Source organism: Nannospalax galili, unplaced genomic scaffold (genome assembly GCF_000622305.1).
Source record: "Nannospalax galili isolate Female #2095 unplaced genomic scaffold, S.galili_v1.0 scaffold284, whole genome shotgun sequence".
Lineage (NCBI taxonomy): Eukaryota > Metazoa > Chordata > Mammalia > Rodentia > Spalacidae > Nannospalax > Nannospalax galili.
In genome coordinates this window covers 6143076-6162237 of record NW_008354281.1, presented here as the reverse complement: position 1 = coordinate 6162237, position 19162 = coordinate 6143076, and the positions used below count along the sequence as shown (strand labels likewise).

At 35.0% G+C, this 19162-nt stretch overlaps 1 protein-coding gene across 11 annotated transcripts in view; it reads left to right on the top strand.

Annotated features, from left to right (window-relative positions):
• Rims2 (regulating synaptic membrane exocytosis 2) overlaps nt 1–19162 on the top strand; it is a 570072-nt gene that overhangs the window by 405182 nt on the left and 145728 nt on the right. For 5 of the 11 annotated variants that reach the window (XM_008851539.2, XM_008851538.2, XM_008851540.3 and 2 more), the window contains one exon: nt 7493–7593. The exons of the other annotated variants lie outside the window; for them this stretch is intronic. In XM_008851539.2, the coding sequence (XP_008849761.1) occupies nt 7493–7593 (101 nt within the window). The remainder of the gene's footprint in view (nt 1–7492; nt 7594–19162) is intronic. 11 annotated transcript variants of the gene reach the window in all.

Below are 19162 nucleotides of genomic sequence, written 5' to 3'. Positions count from 1 at the left end.
CTTTTCTATAGCTAGCTCTCTAAACCCTCCCCCGTGTGTGTGTGTGTGTGTGTGTGTGTGTGTGTGTGTGTGTGTGTGTGTGCATGGTGTGGAGGCCTGAGTTAGCCTAGGGTAACTTTCCTAAGACTTTATTTAGCTTGCTTTTTTGAGACAGTTTTTCTTTGGCTTGGAGTTTACCAAATAGGATAGACTCCACCAGTCCTCACTTCCCCAGCACTGGGATTGCATGGGTGAACCACCATGCATGAACTTTTTATAGGGGTTCTGGAGGTTGAACTCAGGTCCTTGTCCTTGCAAGTCAAACACTTTACTAACTGAGCTATCTCCCCACCCAGATTCTACATAATTTTTTGATCATTACTAATGAGAAAGGCCCTTTCCAAGAAATATTAAACCAACATGCCAAATCTAAGTCTTATATGATGCTTATTGTAGAAATAATATTTTTAAAGTAATTAATGGATATTAATTATTCACATTAATTTGTTTCACCACAAAGCTTCCACACAAGCATATATTCTGTTTTGATCATGCCTGCTTTCCCTCCTACCCTCTCTTGACCTCTGCTCTTTTCCCATCCCCTCTGGTCACCTTCTCCTTCTATTGAAGGACTTCTTCTTTTGAATCATCTTTTTATTAATTTATTTTTTTAAGTTTCATATATGAAAGAAACCATGTGACACTTGTCTTTCTGGTATCTGGCTAATCTGACGTATTTTTGCTTAACATAACATTCTCTACTCTTGTCCATATTCCTACAGATGACAGAATATATCTTTATATCTGAATATGTACCGTTGTGCACACATGCCATAGTTTATCCATTCATTGACAAAGTGCTTAGTCTAATTCCATAGCTTGACTCTTAGGAATAGCGCCACAATAAACATACCTCCCTTTATATATGGACTTCATTTCCTTCAGACAAATACCAAGTAGTATAGCTGGATTGTATGTTAGTTATCTTTTGAGATTTTGTTTTGTTTTTCTTTTTGAACTTCCATGCTGTTTTACATAGTAGCAGTGTTAATTTACATTCCTACTAATGATGTATTATCGTTCCTTTTTCCCTGTGTCTTTACCAGCATTTGTTACCTTTTTTAAGAAAGTAACTGCTATTCTTTTTTTATAAATTCTTATTGAATTTTTATGTATTTCCTACACATCTTAATCATCTGTATCCCCCATTTTCCATCAGTACCCTCCCATAGCCCCTCCACTGGATTTCATGCATTGTGTCATTTATCTTAAGGCTTATCAAGTCATTCTTACTGCTATGCAATAGACTCTCAGTCTAGTTGTGATTTGCATTTCTCTGGTGGCTAGAGATAGTATTTTCTTGTGTACTTCTTTGGAGAAGATCTGTTCAGATCATTTTTTCCATTTTTGAATGTATTACTTTTCTTTGATGTAAAAAGCTTATTTAGTGGCTGAAGAGTTTGCTTAGCAGTTACGACCTCATACTGCTCTTGCCGGGACCTGAGTTCAGTTCCCAGTACCCAGGTCAGGCAGCTCACAACAACTTGTAACCAACTCCAGGGGATCCCATACCCTCTTCCAGCCTCCACAGGCACTGCACTCACATGCACAAACCCACACACAAACTTAGAGGCATACACATAATTAAAAACAAATATTTTAAAAGTTTATTGATTGTGTATTCTGGATATTAACCCTCTGTTACATATCTGCAAATATTTTTCTCCCACTCTGTGAATTGTCTGTTCATTCCTTCAGTTGTTTACTTTTCTGTGAAGAAGCTCTTAAAATTGGTATGATCTGTCACTGTGTTCCTTGCCAAGCAGCTCCCGGGTATACATATGCACTGTTCAAACACTGTATGTGCATTTTTCATGGAGTTCCCCCCTCCCAGCTTGGCCCCTTATCCCTCCCTCCTCTCCTCCCTACCAAACACTCCCACTTTCCCCACCTCTCCCCTCCCTGTAACATCTGTTCCCCCTCTCAGGTTCTTTTCCTTTACCTCCGTGTATCCTTTCCGTTTTCCTCACTCCTGGTGTTACAGCAGAGTTTATGTACTCACATATAAGGGATTGGTGCTACAATCCACAAATGAGGGAGAACATATATTGCTTGCTTTTCTGTGTTTGTGTTACTTCACTTAGTATAATGCTGTCTAGTTCCAGCCGGGCATGGTGGCGCATGTGCTGAGGAAAAAAACGAGGGGGCTGGATAAAAAGGCATGCAGCCTCCCTCCAGCACCCAGTCTACTATTCCACAACTTCAAAGTGCTCAGGGCAGCCAGATGGAAGGCTAAAAAAAAAAAAAAAAAAAAAAAAAAAAAAAAAAAAAAAATCTGTCTAGTTCCATCCATTTACCTGCTAAGTAGAACTTACTTACTGCTAAGTAGAACTTCGTGTGCAGATATACTACATTTTCATTATCCATTCATCAGTTAAGGGACATTTAGGTTGTTTCCATTTCTTAGCTATTGTGAAGAGAGTAGCAACAATCATGGACTTTCAGGTATCTCTGCAGCAGGATGTGTCCTTTTGGGCATATGCCAAGGAGTGGTATAACTGAACCGTATAGTAGGTTCATTTTTAGTTTTTTGAGAGTTCTCCACACTGCTTTCCATAATGGTTGCACAAGTTTGCATTCCCACCAGCACTAAATGAGCATTCCTCTTTCTCCACATCCTCTCCAGCATTTGAAATCTTTTGTTCTCTTGATCTTAGCCAGTCTAACTGGGGTAAGATGGAATCTTAAAAAAAAAAAAAAAGGTATTGTCAGTTCTTGCTTTTGTTCCCTGGGCTAATGGGGTCCTGTTCAGGAAATCCTTGCCTGTGTTATAATATTGAAACCATTTCTTTTCCTCAGTTATTAGTTTCAAAATTTCAAGTCTTTCTTTAAGGTCAGTGTTCCATTTTGAGTTGGTTTTTGTGGTCTCTGTCTCCTGTGAATGTCCAGTCTTTTCGGCACCACTTGCTTCTCTAATTGTGTTTGGGGCAATTTGTCCAGACTCATTTGCCACAGTTGCGTTGCTTTAGTTTTGAGTTTTTTATTCCATGAGTCTGCATATCTGTTTTTAAAAATATTTATTGACTTTTTTGAGAATTCCATACAATGTGTTTTGATCAAATTCAGACCTTCTCCCCAATAGCAATGCCACCTTATTACCCCTTTCCTGATTACATGTCCTCTGTTATTTTTTTAAGGCCTATCAAATCTTAATTTGTGTCCCCAAATGCTCTTTGATGTGGGTCCATCCCCTGGAGGCTGGTCGGTCTACCCAGCATCACACCCTTAAAACTGACTCTCTCCCAGCAGCTATCTGTTACCATTATTCCTCAGCTAGGGTTGGGGCTTCTTGCTCACCTGTCCCTCTCCCGCTCCTATGCTGGGATTTTGTCTTGTGCATACCGTCACTGTTGTTGAATTCGTATGAGTAACTACCCTGTTGTCTGAAAAACACTGTTTCCTGTAGTCATTCGCCACCTTTGGCTCTTACAATCTTTCATATCTTCTTCCATGATAATCCCTGGACCTTGGGACAGGAGGGTGTGACATATGTGTTCCTTTTATGGCTAAGCACTTGCAGTCTCTTATGCTCTACATGTTGACCAGTTTGGGGCCTCTATGTTAATTACCATTTGCTGCAGAAAGAAGCTGCTCTGGTGAGAGATGACAGATGCATTAATTTATGGTCTAAAACTTAATCATTAGGAGGCAGTTAAATCTGTGTCCATTTAGCAGAATAGTAGTGGTAGGCTCTCCCCTATGTCCTGTGCCCGTGCCTGTATTTTTGTTTTTTTTTTTTTGTTGTTTTAATTTTATTTTTTAGAAGGAGCATTTCATTACAGCTTTAACATACTCATTAACAGTTTCCAGAGCAAAGATCCATCCCTTTCAAAAGTGGCTATAAAATTTTTAGGTTCCCTGTTGAATTAATACAGTTATACAATATTGAAATCAGTATAAGCCCTGTAAGACAAAATTGAATGAGTTTTTAACCTACTGCACTGTTTACATTAGCATTGAAATCAGATATTGTCCTGCCCTCACCATTGTTTTCTTTCTTACTCTTGCTTTGGTGATTTTTGAGATTTATTTTGTTTACAATTGAATTTTGGGACTTTTTTTTTCAAGTTCTATGAAGAATTCCACAGGTATCTTAAAGATCATATTGAGTCTGTAGACTGCTTTTGGTAGTATGGCTATTTTAACAATACTAATTCTAGTATATAAATAAGTATGCTATTTCCATCCTCTACTATTTTCTTTTCTTTTTTTTTTTCTTATAGCTTTGTTTTCATTGTAATGAACTTTCATCTCCTTGATAGGTTTATTTCTATTTATTTCTAGATATCTTACTCTTTTTTAGGCAAGGTCTCACTAGGTAACACTGGCTGGCATGAAACCTGCTACATATGTAGACTAGACTGGCCTTGAACTCACAGAGATCAGCTTGTCTATGACTCCTGAGTCCTGGGAGTTGTTTTACTTTCTTGTTGCTATTCCCAATGGGATTCTTTTCCTGTTTTCTTTCTAAATAAGTTTGCAATTTGTATATAGAAAAGCTACCAGTTTTTGTATGTTGATTTTGTTTCTTGCTACTTTGCTGAATTCAATTATCAGTTTTAAGAGTCTTAATGGGGTCTTTAGGGTTTTCACATACAGTATTGTATCAACTGCTAATAGGCATGATTGACTTCCTCTTTTCCTGTTTACGTTCCTTCTATTTTTCTCTGTTGACTAATGGTCTGACAATAATTTTGTGTCCTATATTGAATGTGAATATGAAAATGGACAGTCTTTTCTTCTTCTTGACTTTAGAGGAAATGTTTTTATCTTTACCCCTATGTAATGTGATATTTGCTGTGCACTTGTTATTAGAACATAACCACAGTCATTTGTCTGTGCATTGTCTAAAGCTGCTTTTATCTGGCCATGACGAACTTGCAGAAAAATAACAGTTTTCATATGATAAAAAATATCTGCAATATAGGGTCTAGAAGACGGCTCATTTAGTAAAGCACTTCTCCTGTAAGCCTGAGGACCTGAGTTCCATCCCCAGTACCCGAGCTTAAAAAAAAAAAAAAAAAAAGCCGGGGGTAGTAGTCCCAATGCTTGTAATCCCTACACTGGGGATTCAGAGATAGGTAGATCCATGGGGCTCAATGGCTTGGTAGCCTAGTCTAATGGATGTATTCCAGACTAGTGAGAGACGACCCTGTCTCCCAAAAGCAAGGTGTACAGTATACAAGGAAAGACACCCAAGGTTGTCTTCTAGTTTTCACATGCACATGCTATCTGACATACATGTGCATGTTCTACATACACACACACATACACACACACGCACTCACACACACACATGTGTGTAGGTACACAAACACTCATGTGTACACACACAGATTTACAATATATGTTGCTACTGGGGCTGTACAGGAAATGTTTGCCAGCCCTTGCCAGTGTGTAATATTACTGCCTAGTAATCAAAAGGAACTTAATGTAGTTGTCATAAAAGGTTGCTGTCCACAAAAAGTATCTAACTAGAAAATGCATATATATTTATTTGTGGATATATTTTTCTATCTATGTCTATACAGGTCTAAATAATCTTGTCGACTGGTAATTTTTGTATTTAACATACTATTTTTCTACTGTGATAGCAGCATGACTCTTTTTTCCTAATAAATTCCTAAACACAGTTTAGCTAACATCCTTTCAATACACATACTTTTTTAAATATTGGGCTAACTTTTATTCTTTACCATTGGGAAATAAATATGTTTATGTGAGAGTATTTCTTGAGATACAGTTTCACAGTTGCGGTTTAATGGATCAATATATTTATACTTGTCTATATTTCATATCACAGACACTCATCTGATTTTAATACATCATTCAGGTTATATTTGTATGACATTAATATCTGCACTCTGAAAACTGACATGCAGTCAGCTATACTGTTATTAAGATACGACTATATTAATAGCATATTGGCTACTTATTGAATAATTGACTTAAGTTTGATGGCAAAAAGACAAAAGTAATCCCAGCACTTTGGAGTCTGAGACAGAAAGACCATGAGTCTGAGGTCAGCCTGAAATAACACTGTCTCAAACAACAACAACAATAACAAAGTATGATGACATTTTTATAAGTCATCTAATATAAGGTCTCTATGTGTACTTTTATCCAAGATTTTGTTACTCCTTTTTGAAAAAAAATTTCTTCTCTCTTATTTTAGCTTGTCCCATTTAAAATTTGTTACTAAGAAGAATTATCTGATGTATAATGAAATTTTTGCAGAGTAGAATATAGCATTTAAAAATGAATTAAAACATTGGTTCAGGAAAGGATACTGTAACTTCTAATTATGTTGGTACATTTTCAATCCATTTTTTTCTTTATATTATTTTAAAAATCAGGTAAGTATTGAAATACTTATTTTAATAGATACATTTTTATTTAGATACCTTTACTTCAACTTTAAAGCTATGACCTTGAGCAAAGGGTATGTATGTGTCTGTTTATGTTCCTACACACAATGCTTGTGAATTTTACATGAGCACACTCTACTAGAGCTACCCATGAGTTCATTAAGCACATTTTTCCTACTCTGTAAGTGTGTAGTATATAATTGAGAATTTATTTTTGCATTGTATATATTTATATAAAATAGTCTTGCTGTAAATTTACTTAATAGAAATCATATGCTTTATTATATTTGCTAGGATTTGTTAAGTGAATTTTATTTTTATTTAAAGATCTCCTTGGTATCTATGTAGATATCTATATCTGTTTTCAGGTAGCACCAGTTACTGAGGGCAATATTCTCCTTATATAATTGGTTTGTCATTCATTTTCTCACTTTATATATTCTAATTCTTTTTCCGAGTTGATTTCAGTAGTAGTTTGTGCATTTAGTACCATAGAATGTTATTTCAAAATAAGAATGTTATTTCAAAAACCTATTATTTAAATTAGGTCTATAAAATTCAAGTTTCAAATTCCTAATAACTAAATCTACAATGTATTCAAGATAATTTGCTTTAATATGAAGCCAAATTTTATGACAAAAGCTTTTAATTCTAAAATTATATTTGAAATCAGAAACCAGTTTGGAACCAATTCACCTTGCAACTTCATTACCAGTAAATAAATTAAATAAAGATGAATTAAGAGCCACAGTTTTTAAAACACTATTATTGGTCAAATTTGTGTGCTATCAAGTATATTCTTCTGGACATAGATGTGCCATACAGTGATTTCTATCTTGTTGCCTTCTCTTTAGATGCAATTTTATTTTCAAATTCAAATTATTCTGCATATGAATACTTATGCTTTTATTTACCAAAATGCATAGTTTAAATAAAAATAATGATAATATTACATTAATTTATACCTGCTACTACTTTGAGTGAAAGTCACAAATCAACCTAGCATTTCTTCTTTTATACATCCTAAGTAGGATTCAGAAATAAGAACTGAACATTAATTTTATGGGTTTTTTTCTGCTCGATAGGTGCTATGGATATAGAGGAGAGAAATCGCCAAATGAAAATTAACAAATACAAACAGGTAGCCGGATCAGATCCCAGACTGGAACAAGAATACCATTCGAAGGCAAGACAATTTTCTTTTTAAAGTTGTAAAATAGTCATTTAATCATATGATACTGCTAGATTCTTTTAAACAACTGAATGTAGATTAGTTAGACACAAACATATAATGCAGTAGCCCCACGCTATTATTAAATGTTAAAATGTATAATGTGTCTGTATATCAGCTCTTAAGAATATACCTCTCATAAGAAAACACATTATTATATAATATGAAATTTTTAAAAAGTATATAAAGAACAAAGCTTTTATTTTTTTTTTTCATTTTATAAAACCCATAACCCCTCAGTGATATTTAGGAATATCTTCTATTGTCATCTTATAAATCTTTTCCCATTTTATGTTTCCTACTTTATGGTACTTTGAATCTGCTTTGTTACTGAGTTATGGGAATAAAACACATATCCATGAGGTACTGTTAGTTCAAAAGGCCTTCTAGCAAGTATATTTTTAAATTATCTTCTGGGTATAAGTTGAGATAAGAGGTTTATATAGTAAGACTATATTCTCAATAGTATTGTCATTTTAGACATGAGTATCAAGAAAAAATAAAGTCAGGACAACTCTCAGAGGGAAATTTCTAAAGAGAATGCACAGGGTGACATCCTATATACCTGGTATGTGTATGGTGTTTACTTCAACACTGAAGTAAAAGAAAAGTAAAAGTAAAGAAAAGGTTGACTGGGGACTTAGCTGACTGGTAGAGTACTTATGTAGCATTCATAAGGGAAGGGAGGGAAGGGAAGGGGAGGGAGGAGAGGGGAGGGAGCGGAGGGAAGGGGAGGGAGGGGATGGAAAGGGAGGGAAGGGGAAAGGAAAGAAGCAAAAACAGAAAAGAAGGGAAAGAGGGGAAGAGAGAGAGCAGAAAAGGCAGAAGTGTGACCAGTTGTGTGACTTACATTAGGCATTCAATAAAAAGCAAATTCTCTAGAAGCATTAACACTGGCTTATTATAGATACCTGGCAGGTTTATTACAGGGAGTTGGACTGAAAGAATGCTATAAACATGACTACATTTTTTTTTCCCCAAGACACAAGTTCTACACCATTTTTTTTAATAAATGAATTTTTAAGACCTCAAAACTTTTATAACTTTTGACACCAGACATTTTAGGTTTGAAGAAAGTTGAAATGTTGGTAAACATCTAATTATATTAAAGAAGATATTACATAGTTTTCACAGTTAGTCCCAGAGCAGCTACATCCATATCACCTGAGGAATTTGAGGAATGCGGTTCTCTGCATTCTTCAAATCTAAGAAATCAAAACTCTATGATGTATCTTATTTCTACATTACCTATCAAGTGATTCTGATGTAGGTAACTGTTTTAAAACGATTGCCTTAATGTGAAGTGATTCTGAAATTTACTTCTTTGTAACAGAATGAGTTGGCTAGATGACAGAGATGAATAATATTAAAAACCAGATTCAGATCTCTCCTAGATTATGACAAATCCTACTAGTGTTAACAAAATCATAGTATTTTATTTTCTGCTCCTAAGATTTTGTACTTGGCTTACTTCAAAATATAATCAAGTCAACTGCAATTATTTCCTGATGTGGAACTATCTTTGCTAGGTGATCTATTGTCCCGTCATTCCAAGATTAATCTTTCTCACTGATCAAAGAGAAAATTACAGAGGATTCTTCTTCAATCAAGATTAAATTATTATTAATTTCTATGCAATAGTTCATTAGATTAAAGATGTCAGAATTATCTCTTTAAAGAAAGGATATTTAGTTTGTATTTCCATTCTTTACTTATTTTGATATTTTTAAATAGTTCATTAGATTAAAGACGTCAGAATCATCTTTTTAAAAGAAAGGATATTTAGTTTATATTTCCATTCTTTACTTATTTTGATATTTTTAAAAGTTTCATTAAAAAACTCAATTCAGGCTGGGCATGGTGGCGTGTGCCTTTAATCCCAGCACTTGGGAGGCAGAGGCAGGTGGATCTTCGTGAGTTTGAGGCCAGCCTGATCTACATAGTGAGTTCCAGGACAGCTGAGGCTACAAGGAGACTCTGTCTCAAAAAGACAAAAAACAAACAAACAAAAAACTCAATTCAACTATATTGAACGATAAACTTTTAGTTTAATATATCAAATTCTTGGAAAACATTTTCATTAGATTAAAGATGTCAGAATTATCTCTTTACACATGAAGTAACTGCTATAAAATGTAGAAAGTAGAGTACTGTGCTGTTATAAACTGTAGAAAGATTAAGCAGTTGGGCAGATGAATGTAAGTTATCATCTAAGTCATGGAACGTATTATTTATAGCTAATTCAGTTTTTCAAGTTTGAGATAACTGACATAAACCCCAAACTTTAGATAGATAAAGAATGTACTACACCAAGTGATGATTCTGGAGTTCCAGTGACATTACTATGAAGCTCAACATAGAATCAAATTAAGGATTAGCCTAGTTTTTTAAATGTCTATAGAGTCCACGTTAAAAATTTCTCAAGTCTTCATGAAGGGTTCTAAATAACTCAATAAATTAACAAAAACTTGAACCTTCTTAGTGATTCTTTAAAACATCTGTAGAGCAGTGCCTAGTAAACTAAAGTTTTCCTAAGAACATTTTGCATATTCTAGGAAACCTGAAAGTAGAATTTTTGTCATGCATACAGAGGAATATGTAGACATGATCTCTAGTTAATCAGAGGCTTTTCTTAGGTTTCCCTTCAAAGTAGAGGACGACTGTGCAGCCAGTGCGCTTCCCGTGCATTTTGCGCTTCCTCCCAGCTTGACTATATTCCTCTTTTCCACTCTTGGTGATTTAGAGATTAACTTACTTTTTTCTCTAAAACCAGTTTTCTCTTCATTGGTTCAGAAATATGTGGCTTGTCTATGAAAATTTGCCAAACAAATTATAGTTGACCACAGGTCAACTGCCTTATGATTTAATATAAATTAACACAATCATTAACAATTATATGTCAAAAATATGGAGAATTTTACAGTATTTGATATTTATTTTTGAATTGGTTATCTTTACTGTCTTGGATCATTCCCTGAGCAGTATCATTATGAAAACATTTTTTAGTGTTTCAGCAGATGACACTCTGGGACTCATTGGCATAGTACTTACAATAGATCTCAAAGCTTCTTTCTCTGTAGTATCAATGTCCTTATTTAAGGAAAATTTGGTGGAAATATTTCTCAAAAAAATCACAATGATATCTCACTCCTTTTATAGCACTTACATTGTAATTTTCATTTTTTAAATCTGTCTACCAAGAACTAAAAAGGAATATAAATCATGTTTAGATTTTCTCAAATATTGGCCAGAAACTGATGCCAATTTACTTATCCTATAATCATCAATAAGTTAATTTTCTAGAACCCAAGGACAATGTAATAACAAAGGAAGAAGTTTTTCTCTATTTATTGCACATGCCTCTTCTCAGATACCTTTTACCTATATATTGTCATTTTTTGCTCAAGTTTCTAGTTCTTTAAACATCCATTCATATATCTCAAAAATGTAAAAGTAAAGCAATCCAATTAATCTCATTAATAAAATATGAATAATACAAATGCAGATTCATTTTTAGAAAGACTTTAAGTATAAATAAAACTAAAAATGTATAGATTCATAGACAACATCAGTATAAAATAGTTTAGCGTGAAAGGCAAATTATTTTGCAACTAGATTGTCACAGTTAACTAAACTCTTCTCTTTATCACCACTACTTCTTAACACCGAGAAAACACAGGTAATGGTAGCCTTTATGTTTTGTCTTGACTTTTTAGAGCACAGGCCATGAAGACATCAGAAGAGAGATCAGTTGAAACTGGCTAGGAGTGGCCATGAATGGGATGCTTAAAAAGTTGACATTTAGAGGGTTCCCAAAAGCTTAAATGCCATCTTCAGAATGTGGCAGCAGCTCGTGAGTACAGTGTCACAGATGAGGGAGTGCCTGGACCCATGCAAACTCTACTTGGGTGCTCAGCTCTTTATTTGCAGCTTCTTGTCTATTAAATAGGGCTTTGGTGGCAGTTTCATAAGGCAGTGTGATTAGGGCTAGATGATACAAATGGCTTAGCACTTAGCAAAGTGCTCAGTACATGATACAGGTGATATTAGTTGCTTTTATATTAATAATAGCAGTAAAATATAATCACAGGCAGTGGAAGTGACTATGATGGATCCAAATAAAATTGTAGAGAAGTAACTGAGAAAATGGAGTGATTTAGTGCACCTTATACCTTTTATTCTATAACAAAGAGATTCACGCAACAAAAAATCTAAAAGAAAAACCAAAAAGCAAGAAAGCAGGAAAATGTATGAATCGTGAAGTGATCTGGAAATTATATAAAACAAAACAACTCTAATGTGGTTAAGACTTAAAAACAGAATTACTGAAGTTAAGAAAGTACACTGCCAAGGTTGGCAGTAACTGTGGAATTAACAGTCTACATATGGGTAAGGGTATTTAAAAACACTCAGTAGTTATGACCATAAATAAATCTGAGAACCGATAGACTAAATTTATATAATGCAAAGTTCAAAATGTAGATTAATCATATATAAATTAAAGTATTTAAAAATACATGAATTTTAGTATGATTTCCAAATGGAAAAATGAATTATGTTTGAATTTTAGAGAGAAGTGATTGAAATAAAATGCTTAGGAAAATTTTTTTCTTAATCAGAAAGTTTGAGTTGCTGGTAGTTAAAACAAGCAGTCCAATAGCATAGTAAGGCTGGATAGGCCTTGTGCCTCCTGGAGGAACAGCTTTGAAATATCTGTTTTCAAGTTCCCAAGAGAATCTGGTATTCATGGGAGCAGCTATCATGGTACCTGTTAAATGTGATCATCTGATCTGTGGAATAAGAAAGCTGTAACAGGAGAGACCTAAATACTCTTACCTCTGCCTTGGGGTTCCTCAGGATTTCATTATGACTATGATGGCCTATAAGAAGTAGCGAAGATTCTTTCTGTAAATAGTCTGCTGTTTTGTGAACGGAAGTAGGATTCTGATTTTAAAAATTCCTACTGTCTTAATCTAGGCAAATATCCAGCAGAAAGGCTTACTTTTTGTATCAGAGAATACCAATGGCTGAACCTAGATTCCTTCACTATAGCCACACCATTTTTCAAAACCTTTACCTTTGTCAATTTTTTTCTCTTATTTTTTCATTTCCACAAACCCCTGTGTTCAGTATCTGTAGCAAAATCCCAGAACACTTCAAGAACAAACTGCATTACTTGAAAGAGTTCTTACTGCCAGGATAGCCTACTAGATTCTGAGAAAGCCTATGTGCCCACTCATGCATGCTGCAGCCACGCATAAAAGGCCCAGCTGAGGAGACTTCAGCAGGGACTGCCTGCATAGTGGGATCCTTTCTTCTCTGCTCCCCAATCCCAGCCAGCCTTTAATTAATTTCCTGTGTGTACTTTAGCAGTCCACTCCATGGTTAGTCCTTTGCCAAATGTATTTAAGAAAAGAGATAACACTAGGTTTTACAACCTAGATACTGAACTAGTAAGCAATGCTAATAGCACCAATATTCAGCACAGTTCTAGAAATGCAGAAAGGTCTGAGTGATAATCTTATCAAACCTGGCAAAGTAAGCCCTTAATCTCATTTACAAAACTGAAAGATGGCTTAAAGGTAGTCATATATTGATAAGTAAAAAGGTAAATTATGCTTTAAAAGCTTTAATAACCTGTTTTTCCTTGTCTTGTCCCCCCCCCATTTCATTTTTGTGAAGGGAGAATTCATATTTATCTCCAACACCCATCAAACTAGACTTTGAAATTAAGTAAACTTTTTTGTATATATTTATACAATTTCCCCTTTTATTTCCGAGACAAATAGAGGAAGGGATGACCAATGTGCGGTCAAGGTAGAAGTCACAGGGAATGCATCATTATGTACCTGCAGTGGCAGCACATTCACAGCAGAGTCCAGGCTCGGGAACAGAGTAATAGAGATGTATGGGCACTTTTGAAAAATTACTCTTCAGTTTATTTTTATTGATTATGACTTAATGTAGAGTGCATAGTAATGTTGAGTATGAACTCCAGTAGTAAACTGCTTAGCTCCAAATCCTCCCTTCTACCACTCTGTGCAAACTTCCATGTAAATTACTTCTTATCCTTGTGCCTCAATTTCATATTCTGTGAGATATACTTGTATTTACCTCATAGGATGGTTTTCATGATTGTCTATTTATACACAGAAATATTAAAAGATAATGATGATCAGTATATGCTAGCTGGAATATGATACTGGTGGTTGTGGTGGTGGTGGTGGTGATGATAGAGGAAAAGAGAAAGAAGTGCTGTTTCCAACAAGCCCTTGTGGTTCAGGTCTTATCTGTGGCCTTCAGCAGTCTCATACAGATAGAAAGTTCATCTTTTAGGTAGTCTTAAAAGCAAGGAAGGAGAAAAGCGGAAGATTAAATATCACTGCATATTTTCCAGTCTAGTCAAATTTGTGTCTACCCAAATTGTTATCTCTCTTCATGTTTCTACTTAGCTGGGTAACACTTCAATTTTAATTCAAATCTACCTACCGGTATAGTTAGCTACAAAAGTATATTTTCACATAATTTAAATAAATATATATATGTATACACACACACACACACACACACACACACACACACACACCATAAACACCATAAAGCTGAGCTAGAGAATTTCTGTCCTGGGTGTTCTAGTTGATGGAAGCAGCTGCCATTCATTTCTTCCTTACCTTACAGGAATACATGTTTTTATTTGTATTTGTGATTAATCGTTGATTTGGAAAGATTCTAACCGTAATTTCTTTTTTCCTTAATATTGTATGTTAATTTGTTAGGCTTGCCATAACAAAACACTAGAGATTAAGTGGCATAAACAATGGACATTTGATTCCTCATGGTTTTTGGATACTAGAAATTCAAAATTAAATTTTAAAGCACTGGTTCTTTCTGAGGCCTCTTCTTGACTTGCTAATGATTGTTTTCTTTTGGATGCAGGCTTACCAATGCTCTCATTTTACATTAATAACCTCTTTAAAGTCTCTGTTTTCCAACGCAGACACAGTCCAAGGCACTGACTTTCACATATGAATTTGGAAGCAACTCAATTCAGGTCATAGCACATCTCTACAAAGTAGCTATTTGAGTGCATTATAAAAGCATATTTGATTATAATGTAGGCAGTGCTTTTAGACCACTAACTGAAGCTATATTGTTTTGAACATTTCTATTGATTTTATTACTTTTTGCTTTCTATTTCTTCCTGTTTTCCTAAGTGCCTTCTCAGATCCTTAGAAAATACTTCGAATTTTTTCTGAAAGTTTGTTTTAAAAGTTATCTTTCTTAGCTATAAATCACATTTAAGTGTGACTTCCTCAGCCTTAGTTTTATGCTGACATTCAAGCATAGATCCAGTTCTTTACATTAATTATGAATTTCTACCTCCTACTATATATCACATTTATTTCTAGGGAATATCAAAAGAATATTTCTCTTATGAAGAAGTTATTTGAAATGACTGATCCAGCTCCTAAAATGTATAAAGGAAAGAATTTTAAATCAAATTACATCTAGTTACCTGCAGGAAAAAGAACAATCTATGAGCTATCTGCTGTTGCTAAAAGCTTAATTTGTTCTTGTATATTGTCTAAGAATACACAAGAGACAGTTTTCTTTTACCTCCAACAAATAATAATAATAATAATCACAGTAATAAGAATTTGTGCTTTCACATTTGCGTTCCTATGTCCTCCATGTTACTGAGTTGAATACAACTAGAATACTTTTCAGGAAATGACTGATATGGACCACAGAAAGGAGAGAGATCTTGCTTTATGTAACCAGGGACTATTGGAAAAATGAAAATTATACCATACAACTTAGGAACAATTTTTAGAAAATAAACCTTAAGTTAAATTCCATTTCAGTGTGTCAACTAAAACCCACCAGCCCCATACAACTTCCTGTAAAGAAACTGCCTATGATTTTATGAGTGACATTTTAAGGCCATTTTCATGACTAGAAAAACAAGTAAGGCTGATGTAATAAAAAATGAAAGTGTTACTTCCTAAGCTCTTTTCCATTTCTGTCCCTACCTGAAAGTTGTCCTCTAACTTTCACATGTGTGCCATGGCATGTGTGCATCCACATACCAAATAGCTAACTAACTAACTAACTAACTAACTAACTAACTAAATAAATAAATAAATAAATAAATAAATAAAAAGAAGTTATTTCAATGTATGTATGTTTTATTCATATGTTTATATGTATAAAATATCTCTTCATTGAAGTTTATTTTCATAATACTGTTTTTGGCTATTTTAAGCTTTACTTATAAAAAAAATCCATCCACACATATTTGTAAGTAGTGTTATTTTAGTGCTGTCATTTACTATTATTATGTCGATTCTTTAAAAATTGCCGAAAACAAAGAAAATCTTTATTCTGAAGAATATACCTAACATAGAAAATAATATAAGGCTATTTTAGTGAGGTTTAAATTTGTCTTAATGTCTCATTAAAATAATAATAATAATACTTTTTTTTTTTGTCTTTCTGAGATAAGGTCTCTTTGTAGCCTCAGCTGTCCTGGAACTCACTATGTATACCAGGCTGGCCTCAAACGCACAAAGATCCGCCTGCCTCTGCCTCCCAAGTGCTGGGATTAAAGGTGTGTGCCACCACACCCAGCCAATAATACTCTTTTAAATGTATAAAATGAAAAGAAACAGAAAGACATACTAACAAATTGTATAATCTTTTCAATTTGCTAAATTCCTGCTTCTCATCAGTCAATGAGGATGCAAGATAAAATCTTCTCTGAGTCCTTCAGATTTAAAATATTCTGATTTTTTTGAATGACAGTATGAGGGAATAAAAAGTTTCAGCACCAAATGACTTTCCTGAGTATTTTTTCTTATACCAACACGGTTATCTGAGTAATCTTCTGCACATTTGAATGTATTTTGCACTCTCATTGGACATTCAGTAACTTTTTCTTTTTAATATATTTATTTAATAGCCACATGATTAGAAGAAGCATTTCATTACAGCTTTAACATACTCAATAACAATTTCCAGAGCAAAGATACATCTCTTGCAAAAGTGGCTGTAAGTTTTTGAGGTTCACAGTTGAATTAATATGGTTATACAATATTGAACTCAGTATAACCCTGGAAGACATAAAATTGAATGAGTTTTTAACCTTTAAAAAAGGTCTCCATTTTATTTTAAAATACACTGTTTCCTACAGAAAGACATCATTTTTCCTACTAACACTTAGATGTTGGCACATGCATCTCTAATCTCTATGTATCTGATTATTACTAGTCACAGTCGGTTACACTCAGATCCTTGGCACCTGGGTATGGATATAAAGTCATCAGGTAGATTTCAATTGTAATGTTTATTACCCCTACTAATTAACATGAAGTAAGTTTTTATGCTTCCTCCTCAAATATAACTCATTTTTTAAATATGTTGACTTTTTTGTGTGTATATTATACAGACCATCCCAAACAATCTTACTCATCTATATACCCATTCCCCAAATGGCACCCTTCCATAGCCTCCCTGTCCCCCCTCCCAACTGACTGGAGCCCATATACTCTATCATCCCTGTTACTGTCCACTGTGCTGTCAGCACCCCCAACCATTCCCCAGTGCTTTTCCATCCGCTGAATCTAGTCAGCTTATATAGAGATCTTTGTTTTAGGAAGGTCAGCTTTTCCTCATCTAGCAGCAATCAGTTATCAATATTTCTTTAGATAAGATTGGGGTCTGCTGTTCATTTTCCCAGTTCTATGCTGGGTTACTGTCTGGGAGTCTCTTGGGCCACCGTGGCCAACAACTCAAAGGAAGGTATCTCCTGTGTGGCATTGTTTCTTGTTATCTAGCCTTTAGCTACACATATGGATCCTTTTAATCTTTGGTTATACTTTCCTTTTGGGTGTTTAAGACCATACAGTTAACCCAGATAAACCAATTTATTTTTGCTTTCAAGGCCATTTGAGGATCTGTTCCTCGGGAGTCACATGAGCTTGGGAGGAGCTCCTGGCTCCTTTCTTTTACCAGTTCCACCTATGTGAAGATAAGTCAAAGGTTCTGCTTGAACATGGCTGGCTTCGCTTGGAAACATGGAGGAAATGTTCCCTCTGTGTTGACCCTCCTCTTTGTAGACTGGACACTGGTTCAAGTCCATCTTGTGGGGTCTCCATGGCCTCCTTGATCAAGAGGACAGGTGATTCTCCACAGCTGCAGGACATTTTGAGAGATGCGCATAGTCCCTTGGAACTTAGTCGATCTAGGAGGGCAAGGAGCAAAAACTGTCCTTTATGCCCCTCTGACCAAATTAGTATAGGTCTCAAAATATGGCTGTTAAACATCCAAGAAGATTAGTTCCACCAGTTTGGTATTTCTAATTACCATGTGCCATTTGGATAAAGCTTGGGCAAAGACCAAATGCTCTCAGATAAACCTTGCCTAGACATATATTATATTCCTTGATCTAGTTGTATGTATAATTTGCTAGTAGGTTTTGGACTAGTATGGTTCCCTCTGGTTTTTGAAACTAGCTAGGCATTATTTATCTTCCACCATAGTTTCACCATTTAAGGTGCCCCCATTTTTCCCATCTCTCCCTTAATATTACCCTTCTCCTATGGTCCCACCTCTCTTGAGCTCCTTCTTTCCCTTTATCCCCTAGGTTCATTGTATAACCTTCCCTCTCCTCTCCCCTAAAAATAACCCCATTTTTATCCATATCTCCCTTATTAATGCCTATTTCCTATTGTTCTTTTCTTTCAGATTCTTCCCTTTCCTTTACCTCCCTCATTCTTTTCTTATCCTGGTTCCTGTAGTTATATCTGGATACATACTCAAGATTTGGTGCTAGGATCCACATATGAGGGAGAACATGCGTCTTGTTTTTTTTTTTTTTTTTTTTTTTTTTTGAGGCTGTGTTACTTCGCTTCTTACCTACAACTCAGAACTGCCCACCTGCAGTATCCCAGAAGTTGTATTCTGAGCCTGCAAAGTGAAAAAGGCAAACTAGGAGGAAGAGTACCAAATGAAGAAAGGAGTGGTTAAGGAAGGAACTTGCGGAGGGGGAAAGGAAGAAGGGAGGGGAAAAGAGTGGACGAAAAGGGAGGCGAGAAGAGCAGAAGTCAGGCAAGCGAAAGCCTTCCGGTGTAGCGCTTCACAATCGAAGTGGGGAAATGGATGTACATAATTAATACTCATACAAAATAGGCCATGTTATGTGGTATGGTAAGAAAAAGGTACTCCAAGGAAAGATAAAAGGAAAAATGATTATTTGGCTTAGAGATGTTTATTAATGTGTTTTACAATGCACAAAGTGAAGGATGTGTCAGAAGCAGGGGAGAATTTAAAGTTATAGAAGCACATGAGCAGAAAAATCTTTTCAAGCACACCTAGTAGTTTATTGTGGGAATATGTAGCAAATTAGGGCATGCTATTAGGATGAAAGAATGGAAAAGTTAGCAGGGCTCAAATTACGAGGAACTTTCTATCCAGTTGAAAACAGAATGCTCTTTATTATTTTATGTAGCCTACCTTATTTAAA